General features: G+C 39.2%; 1 protein-coding gene across 2 annotated transcripts in view; it reads right to left on the bottom strand.

The window, feature by feature from the left end:
* Positions 1–147: 147 nt before the first annotated feature.
* The window catches only part of LOC111964104 (small conductance calcium-activated potassium channel protein 2), a 33000-nt gene continuing 22769 nt past the window's right edge, over positions 148–10378 (bottom strand). Inside the window, exons 8-9 of one of the 2 annotated variants that reach the window (XM_070443625.1) lie at positions 5521–5626; positions 148–2257 (exon numbers count right to left, since the gene is read on the bottom strand). In XM_070443625.1, the coding sequence (XP_070299726.1) occupies positions 1982–2257; positions 5521–5626 (382 nt within the window). In that variant the 3' untranslated portion in view covers positions 148–1981. The remainder of the gene's footprint in view (positions 2258–5520; positions 5627–10378) is intronic. The other variant, XM_023987830.2, reaches the window with a different exon arrangement.

Here is a 10378-nt window from a genome sequence, read left to right as displayed (position 1 = left end):
ATAGTTAATGTACAAAAGGAAAAATAAATAAACATAAATATAGGTTGTATTTACAATGGTGTTTGTTCTGCACTGGTTGCCTTTTTCTTGTGGCAACAGGTCTCTCTCTCCCCAGTCAAATGGAGGTATTAGTAATGCACACACATCTGGTAAATATGCTTTTTTTTATTGTTTCATATTTTGTTTGCATACAGTACATAATCTCTCAAGTTTCTATGTTGCTAACATTTCTGGATTGATTGCCAATGTTTGAAAGCTCTAAAACCAGCAACAGTACATTCAACACTGTAGATGGGATTGAGCTTTTGTTTGGTTGGACAATGTCATTGCAGGAAGTTGACTAGATAAATGCCCATCGGATGAATATGGCACACTCATCTAACTTGTGAAAACCTTGCAGAGGGAGGGTGCATATTGCCAAAATGTGTAGAACTGGTGGAATGTTACCTTTCCCTTTATGACTGGCTAGTGGCCAAGCTATTGCTGTTTTAAACAAAGGGACAAAGCTTTGTTGAAATCTAATTCTATAATCTTGAGCACATACAATATTTGCACAATTATGTGTGTCAGAGATAATTTTTTTGCAGTTAGGTTTTGACATTTTAGTGACCAGGCCCAGCCCTCTAATACAGTAAGTTGCTATACCATCTTTTATACATTCCTTTTGAWCTAACAATGTGTATTCCCAGGATTTTCAACATGGTATCTTAACCTTGGTCCTGGAGGTTTAATGGAAGATATGTTAAATATGCTGGATTTCAACTCAACCAATGAATGTTTTACATCATTTATTCTGTTCATATCTCTCTGTCATTATTTGTGTTGAAGACGTATGCTGTAAGAGGTGTGTGGAGGTGTGCTTATCCTCATGAAAATATAAAAAATATGAATTTACTTTTAAAAGTGGCTCCAGTTCTTGTGAATTATTGGTTTGCATTGCATCCAACTATTGTTGCTCAGTTGAGGCAAAAACCATCATAAATACTAAGTGCTTCCAGGACAAGGGTTGAGATATGTTGAGGAAAGAGCAACCTGTGTTTGTGATAACTTAAAGTATTAATTTCAGTAGCCTATCAGTTTTAAATTGAGGTCCCTTTGTGGTACATAGCATGAGGGCTTTGACTTGAGTCCTCTTCACTAATAATACAAATTCATTAATTGATAATTGACCATAAGTCCATGCCCAAACATCTACATTTCTTATTTTAATGAGCAACACAGATTTATATCATACGTCAGTCAGCATTGAAGTGCAATGATTAAAAAGTAAGTGCAAGTACAGATTTAGATGCATTCATTTTGATACGAGGATTCAATTGTTTGCAGTGTGGCCCCAAAAATAGTCATTCTACAGGGGCACTCTGCAAAAGAAAAAACTCCATAGTTGATGCTGTTTCTAACCTAAAAGATATATTTCAAGCTCTATATGKTACCTCTGAGTGACAGTATGTGGGTGCATTCTTGTGCTGCCCTCTGTCTTCATTTCAGTCATGTCCATGAAAAATAACTTTTTCCTCAATAAAAACTATTACTGTAATGCCTGCTGATTGATAGGTCCCATGATTTCTCAGCTTGCTTTAAGGAACATGGTAACTGAATCAAGCCAGCAAAAGCACAAAGTCAGTGAGAAGAAGCACTATTTTAGTGCATTATCTTCACACCCGGCCGGTAACCATACTGTCCTAAAACTGGCTACCTCTGCATAGAGATGGAGTATAGTTCTGATCACAGCCCCCATCGATAGGCCTAATAGTTTTTACTGAGGAAAGTATAATTTTCTATGGTCATGTCACCAGAGCAAGGATAACATCTTTTGAGGTAATAAAAAATAAACAGCATCCCTTTAAAACCCATTGTCCCGATAGCTCGGATTCTGTCATCAGAATTTGGATAATACTTATTGAAACCATAAGGCTTTACAATAAATGCAATTTGGCCATATGATGGCAAAAGTCTTCTCTGTAGGTGTTCCCCTTGGACTCTAGCTGCTCTCGGAGGAGGTGGGTGGTGCAGTGGAGGATGACCTCCGTCTGGATACAGACTGCGATCGCTCAGGGCTGTGTTTGTTGTACGGCTGAAGCTGCACCTCCAAGAAGTCCCTGTGCTGCTGGCTGATGACCTGGCTGATGAGTCCTGGCAGGGCCTGCAGGTTCCCCAGCAAAGTCTCCAGCTTGGTCTCCAGCAGGGCGATCCTCTTCTCCATGTCCTCCCCTCTCTCGTTCAGGTCTGAGATCAGGTCATACATGATGTTCTGAGTCTGGAGGAGGAAAGACACTCGGTCATAGTAAGAGGGCAAGACCCTTCCAGAGCATGTGGTGCTTTAGGCTAGAAGTTGCAGGCAATTGTAAAATTATGTTTTATTTACCTTATTTTGTATATTTTAATAACCTTTATTTACACAGGCAAGTCAATAAATAAGAACAAATTCTTATTTACAATGGCAATCTGTCCAGAGCCATTTGAGGGGCAAATCCTAATTTAGTCACATTTTAACTTAGTCATGGATGTCAAAAGGCTAAGTGGAAGTTTGACTGAAATGAAAGTTATGAGTTGCCCCTTAGTTGAAAAGAACCAGCATGAAATGTATACTTCTTAAAAGGAACAGCTTGTGAATAATTTGATTATCGGTTGCATCATTCTAAGTATCTAATCATGCCACTGTTTCCCACTACAACACTAAACTGTTCCCTGGAGATGTTGCTTTTTTTCCAGATTATTAGTCTGCCCTCCATGGCAGAACTGAACTCAGTCTGCAGCTATTCTTTTCAACCATCTTGAAAAAGTGTTAACGCACAGCTGAGTCAATGTAGACATAAATATAATAAAAAGTGTCTGGATACGGGCAATTCAAATTTCACAGATCTCCATCACAACAAACAAAACCTGATGCTGTAGATAAGCAAATACAATATTAATTGATAATTTGCAGAGAAATTCTGCTGTATACACTTACTAACTTCTGCACCAGGAAGTTGATCTTCTTCCTCTCGACACATGGCATGTTATCAAACAGTGAGATATCCAGTTCCAAGGGGGCTGGAGAGTGGGAGAGGGCTGCTGTGTACTGAGCTAATGTTCACTATGAGAACAATCGCTGCCAGCATGTGGCCAATGCCATCCATCCATACATCCATCACTTACCTTGTCCTTTCCTCATTTGGGGTAGGAATAATGGGCTGGGTGGCTTGTTTAGAATCACAGCGATCCACCTCAGGCCAAAACAACACTGACAGCTTTTCACCACCCTGGCGCTCCAACTTGGGCGGGCAGATAGGGTTTCACTACGTTGCATCACTACCAGAGCCACTCATCACTTCCTATGATATTTTAAAAGGCAATTTCCACAGATGATCAAGGAATTTAGAATTGACATGGTTAGAGGCTTTAAATTTATCTTGGAACTTTATGAAAATAAGGATGGAACCTTGAGGCAATAGCAAAATGCAACATGATATAGAACTGCCTAAATTCGAGATTTTCTGGAGGTAACAAGTGAATTTTGGATAGACACATAGATGAACTGACTCGAGTTTGCCTCAGTTAATCATGAACAATTTAACTGCAAATTAATTAAATCTTTATAACACAGCACTAATAAAATAAGACCAGAACTCTGTCAAGAGTAGACTGGGACTGTAAGTATATTCAGTTAAGGCACAAAAACGCTTGTGTAAGCATACAGGACTGCATTGTGGGCTGATTTCAGACTCTGATTAAGCCGACTCTGGATGCAGGAAATGACCTGTGGGTATACATAGGCCTTTGATGTACTAAAACCCTGTTACTGAAACCCAATACCACAAGTAGCTGAAATTATAATGGCTCCAAACTCAGTAAAAAGATAAGTGTAGAAAATTACAATGAAAATCATAAAGAAAAATAATATCCTGCATTTTCATTTTCAATAATAAAAGGCTTATTCAAGGTGAGGACAAATGCTGAAAAAGGAGTTTGATACTCTAACTGTAGGCCTACTACGGTATTAATATATTCTGACTCAAATGATAGCCTGCTTTATGTTATGCCCCAAATWGATTTTTTTKATTTTTTTTTACCACTGCTATGTGAGGGATTTTTCATAGCTTTGCAGAGGCTATGCAGCTGCCAAAGTTATTTTAAGCTCCATTATACAGCTCTATCGATCCACAGGGAGCTCATGTACTGTGATTTTTTTTTGCTATGCTATGCTGCCCTCTGGTGGCGAAAGCCACTTATGACAATGATTAAAGATGGCTGAATGAGCTGTATGAGTCATCTTCCCAAATGTCAACCACCTTTCTAACTCACCGTGAGCCACTTGTTTCACAGCCATGGGTGACTGTAATATTAACTAGCTAATGTCTTCCGTGGCATGGTGTCATGAAACTGATTTGACCGTGGTGGATATTTTAATGTCAAAGCCCTCTAACTCTCTTTCTCCCTTCTATATTTCTGGCTGAATCATCACATCACACTCACAGCGTGTTTCCCTTCCCTTAATGTTTTTTTTTGCTGCGTCAGGCTGGCTCTGTGCCAGGTCTTTCCCTAAGGTTTGTCAACTTCTGTTTAGTGCATCACAAGATAAACACCACAGAGAGATTTGCTGAAACATAGCAATGTGTTAATTACCATCAAGGGGCGGTTTCCCAGACACAGATTAAGATAACTCCTGGACTAAAAAGCCCTTTCAAGATTCTCCTTGACCATGCATTTTAATCCAGGACTAGGCTTAATCTCAGTCTGGAAAACCGAACCTTAAGGTATTTGACAAACTGATGACATATAAATTACAGTTTTACTTACCTATCAGGGTGGGGATCCTGATCTCATAAAATAATATGCATACCTTTTATATAATCTTTAAAACCAAGATATTGTAGGTTTCCACTAACAACCAGGGTTGGAAATGCTGGGGGAAATGGGTTCCCCTGGGAGATCGTTTTGACATGCAGAAATGTGCATCTTAAAATTTTCCTCTATCATTTTGTCATGCACTGAATTCAAGGATTTTACATTGGAGGGTTCACATAGTGATTTTTTTCTCCTTTTTCACCCCTTATAATATGCATATCTTTTTATAATCTTTGAAACCAAGATACTGTATGTTTCCACCAACAACAGTCCTGCATCTACCCTGAGTGCCAGTCTGTTTAATGTGCTATCATGCCAACTCCTTGTTAACACTCATTGTCATGCCAATGACAGCAATGGAGTTGGCAAGAGCTCAAACAGATCTGGGACCAGGCTATCCTGCACCCAGTTCAAGAAGTGGAAATATATTGTGTCTTATTTTCTTCCAATGACAGTACATAACTGGTTCTTCTTAACATTCATATGAAAAAGTCTGTTTATTTGACACCTGTAGACTTTGTTTGTTTATATGAAAAGGTGTTACTAATCGACACGATGCGTTGATATCACATGTATCAAATGGAATCCTTCAAATCAAAAAGTGGGTTAGATAGAGATCAATCCAAATGCACAACCAAACTTCACAACCAAAATAAACTGGAATATGTGACGTTTGTCAGTCCAGCTTACCTTTGCAAGGTCCACTAGTGAGTTTGCTTGGTCATTCAGCTTGCGTTGCTCCATTTTAACACTTCTCAATCTGAACAGAAGACCATTCAGAACCCAATAAATGTATCTATTTGGTAAAGATGGGTTTAACAGATGTGTGCACACAGAAGGCATACACATAGAGAGCACTCACTCCTAGGACATGCACAGGATGTGTGTAGAAAATGCAGGAATTGGTTTAAGACAGTTTGATTGGTTGAGCTGCATGCAAGTGAAGACCAGAGTATAGAAGCTGCCAGAGAGGAGAATGTCTATTACTGCAGTAAATCTTCAGCTCCTGAACTCTACAACAAAGTAACATACAAGGGCTCAACTAGGGAGATAAAATCGCTTGCAATGGGATTTTGCTGAAATATAGGATTAAAGCAGTGTATATAAACTATAATAATAAAAGCTTAATCCAAACACTTTGAGGTTTCTCCATTTTATTCTAGTGAATTATTTAATCCCTAAAAAAGCTGCAGATAGTTCAAGTGACAGTGTTTTTCTATTTTGAGAATCAAAACTGTCAATCAGCAATTCCACCTGAAGTGCCATGATAGCCAAACTCTATATAAAAGGGGATACTAATTAATTTTCAATTAAAAGTAGTTGAAAAACAAATACAGCATTGTAAAATATAATTAAATGATCCAAAAAAATAAGATTATATTACTGAGCTTTATATCTTTGGACTGTGTGAGTGTGTTATTGATAAAAGAGAAAATACATCTGGTATATTATGTAAAATGACCTTAGTTACTGAGTACTGACAGTGATGTGCTGAATTGTTACATAGTGGCAAACTCATCCAGCTGGCATGATGCTTGTCTGTGTTGGTGACGCAGACTGGTTGAAATTTAAAAAAAATACCCCTCTTCAAGAGCCAGAGTGAAATGAGTAACTTTCTTTAATCCATACAGCTGTCTTAAATAATTCACATTTCCTGTTTAATTAGGGTACTAAGCAAGTGATTTTCACCCACACTCACTGGCACGTCGAAAACAGCAAATGTGCAGTACTCAGGACCACACTCGATCTTTCAAGATAACAGGAGAGCTTTTTTTTCCTGCAACCACCCGTGCTGCATGCTAAATCAGAATGAGACCAACACACAGTACGAGCTGGAGGTAGAACTGTAATATAGCCCTTGTGGTCAGCTTTTTTTATCTTTCAGATAAAACCCCATGCTCTCAGACTAGCTGATGAGATAGGCTTTTGAGTTAGCGGGTCTAATTGGACTGTGTGAATTTGATGGTGTACAGCACAGTAGATCAAGGGGAAGAATATGAGGGGTCTGTAGTGACTGCTAGATGAATCTATTCTCATGCAATGGTGCATCATTGTTAGTCATTCCAGTTCACAGGCAAAGATGTGTGGAGCTAGATGCCAGGTTAGACCAACAGGGGGCACTACAAGAGCCACTGAAGGATCCTACAGGCAAAATACGATGCCTCAGCAGCTAGTGACGGTGTAGCCGTATGGTCCAGAAGAAGCACATTCTAAAACAAGTAGCCAATGTTATTGCAAAAACAGCACTTTTATTGTTCAAGTAATCTGGCAAATAGAAAATAAAAAATTTACTAAAGTGTGAAAGACATCAGCATTAAAACGTTTGTGCAGCTGAGATGTTAGACTTGTCAAAATTCTCAATTTCACGGTTGGATGACCAAAAGCTGTCAAATGGTGTTGATGAACAAGGCAGGCAGGAAGCTGGGGTCAGAATATAAAAGCATCCTGCCCCCTCATACTCAATATTCTATGTCCTTCTGTGATTCAATGCTCCTGTGCGGTCCTGAATTTTCAATAGTTTCTTATTTGCTTTGCTATTCATCAGGGGGAAAACAGCTATGCTAAGCTTTTCAATACCCCTTTGAATTCTTTAAAGGAAGAATCTGCTGTTCAAACAATAACAAAGTGTGACCCCTCCACTGTTTAAAAAGCTGAGGGATGGGGTTGGAGAAATGTAACCACTCAAATTCATAGACAGCGCTATGGATTCAAGGACTGACCATCCATGATATCAAAATTATAGTTTTGAGGCTATACAGTGTTGGCTTACAATTACATTGTTTGAAAACAATGTTGGGTCGTTCTACCTCAAAGCACAAGAAAGAGGATTTCCACTTCCACCAACTCAGATTGTTCTGAAATCATTTCTGTAGTTAATAACAGATACGATTAGCATTCCTGACAGTCTTGTTGAAATATAATTTCATCTCTTAAATAAGCTAATTGTTTGCATCCAAATTGGCCATTCAATAACTATAGTACCCAACATTTGGACCAAACTTCTTCCTACCAATGAGTAAGACACAAGGAATCCCCCCCCCCCCCCAAAAAAAAGAAATCATGCCAATCCCACACCAACAACCAGTATACAGTATCAGTTCTCTATGTTTGACAAGTAGCATGAAGCTGTGGCTTGGAGTATTACTTTTCCATACTATGTAATGTATTCACTGGTTATGTTTTTGTCCCCTTTTCAGAGAAATTAGTAATTGAAGTTGCTTGCATTATTTACCATAACGTAATAGGAAAGTACTAGGCTTTGACCACTAGATTCCGCTGTTCCTGTTATACCACCACACATCAATTTTGCTGGTCTCTTGTGTTTATTAAATAGATCACATTTCCTTTGCAACTTTGGGTAGATAACCTATATATTTGGCTCATTATGAAAATAAATTGTCTGGTCAACCTCACAATTCAAGCCAGCCCTCCAAAAAAGCAATTCAGTTTGCCCTTCTTTTAGCAACCTAATGCTTCAACCCAACTCTCCTTGAATAGTCCAACAAGTGGCATCTATCTGAGAGGGCTATCTGTATGGTGCAATTCTCATATGAAGACTTTTCCAACAAGCCCAGAACCTTGATGGAGAAATGGGCTAGTGACTAACATGTTGTGACAATCCTAATAAAATAATACATTGCATGGCAGTCTTATGTTTATCAATACAGTTATCAGGAAACAGCTCTATATGTATTGTGATTAGTGGCATTGCCATTTAACCCAATACTATTACCATTGCAAAACACTATACAGTGTGTGTTTGGGACTGTTACCCATGAAGACCATTAGAGACCATAACATTGAAGCCATCAGAAATGCTGTAGCCTAATGGTTTGCTTGTTCACAAGGAATGGTCTAACAGTAACGAATCCAGAATTTTTTCAAAGGGAATAAACCACATACAAAGGGGCCATTTCCTGGACACAGATTAAGCGTAAAAGAAGGATAAACTGAATTGTTTTCATGGAGGACTGGCTTGAATTGTGATGATGACTGCAATGTATTTTCATCATAAGCCAAATCTATTGGTTTTCTACCCAAAGTTGCAAARGAAATGTTTTGATATACAGTATTTAATAAACACAAGAGACCAGCAAAGTGAATAAAAGGGTGTGGCGGGATAGCAGGAACCACAGCATCTAGTGGTCAAATCCCTATACTTTCATACTACTTTATGTGAAATGATGCAAGTGACTTTAATAACTAATTCCTCTGAACAGAGGAGAAAAACATGACCAGATTCACAATGAATACATTACATATTATGGAGAAGCAATACTCCATGCTGCAGCGTGATACTACTTGTCAATCATAGAAAACTGATACGGTACACTGGTCATTGGAGTGGGATTGGCATGGGGTGTGGGGTGTCAATGGGTGGCTTTTGGCATTTTGGGGGGATTCCTCATGTCTTACTCATCAGTAGAAGTTAGGTCCAAATCGGATGTTGCGTACTATTATTATTGAAAATTATATATTTTTTATTTAACAAGGCAAGTCAGTTAAGAACAAATTCTTATTTACAATGACGGCCTACTCCGGCCAAACCTGGAGGAAGCTGGGCCAATTGTGCACCGCCTTATGGCACTCCCAATCACGTCCGGATGTGATACAGCCTGGATTCGATGCAGTGCCTTAGACCGCTTCGCCACTCTGAATCCTATACATTTAAATTGCCAATTTGGGTGCAATCAATTTGCTTAATTGCTCTGCAATCAAATTACATTTCAACAAGATAATGTTTCAGGAATGCTAATCTTACCTGTTTCTAACTACAGAAACGATTTCAAGAACAATCTGAGATGGTGGGTATCATGGCTTGCTGAAATGACATGGAGCAAATCTGTAGTAAAACAAGCTTATATTTTGGGTTCTAATGGGGTACGACAGTTAACTTATCAATGCCTCATGGGATTAGYTGATGTTCTTCAAGAATCAATGGGAATATTTAATTCATTTAAAAGTTTAAAAAATGGATGTAGCAATCACAGATGGCCCCTTTAAGGCAATATCAACTGTGCTGCACCATATATTTTTTTGCGGTTGCTATCTTTGTCTTGACCTGTTTACCTCGCTGTAGGAAGACTGATGCTAATTAGTCTTCAGTGTAATGTGCAGGCCGTTCTGCTGCCTGACTCTGCTCTGCCCTGCCTGTCTTACTACTGGGATTTGTGCTGAGGAGGAGAGAGTCTCACGCTGTGTCAGTTACAGCACAGAGTCTCTAAAGCAGGAGGAGTTCTCGGAGGCTTACCCCGACCTTTGCCTCTAAGGTCGTGTCCCTGTTTCACACCCCCACTGAGTCACCAAGCTAACGGACACATGCTGCTTCCTGTCCCGCTTCCTCCTGTACCACAACCTTCCTCCCTGCCTCCATCTCTTCCTCCTGTACCACAACCTTCCTCCCTGCCTCTAAGAGTGCAAGGGTGATGTCATTATAAAGAGGACGATCTGTGTGCCTGCAAAAAAATCCTCTCATCTTCTCCAACATATTGGAAGACATCTGGTTGTGTACATGCATCATGCTAGTTGTAGGAAAATGCATCACACC

The sequence above is a fragment of the Salvelinus sp. IW2-2015 genome, linkage group LG5 (assembly GCF_002910315.2).
Source record: "Salvelinus sp. IW2-2015 linkage group LG5, ASM291031v2, whole genome shotgun sequence".
Lineage (NCBI taxonomy): Eukaryota > Metazoa > Chordata > Actinopteri > Salmoniformes > Salmonidae > Salvelinus > Salvelinus sp. IW2-2015.
Note: the sequence above shows the minus strand (reverse complement) of the source record. Positions and strands in the feature narration are given on the sequence as shown.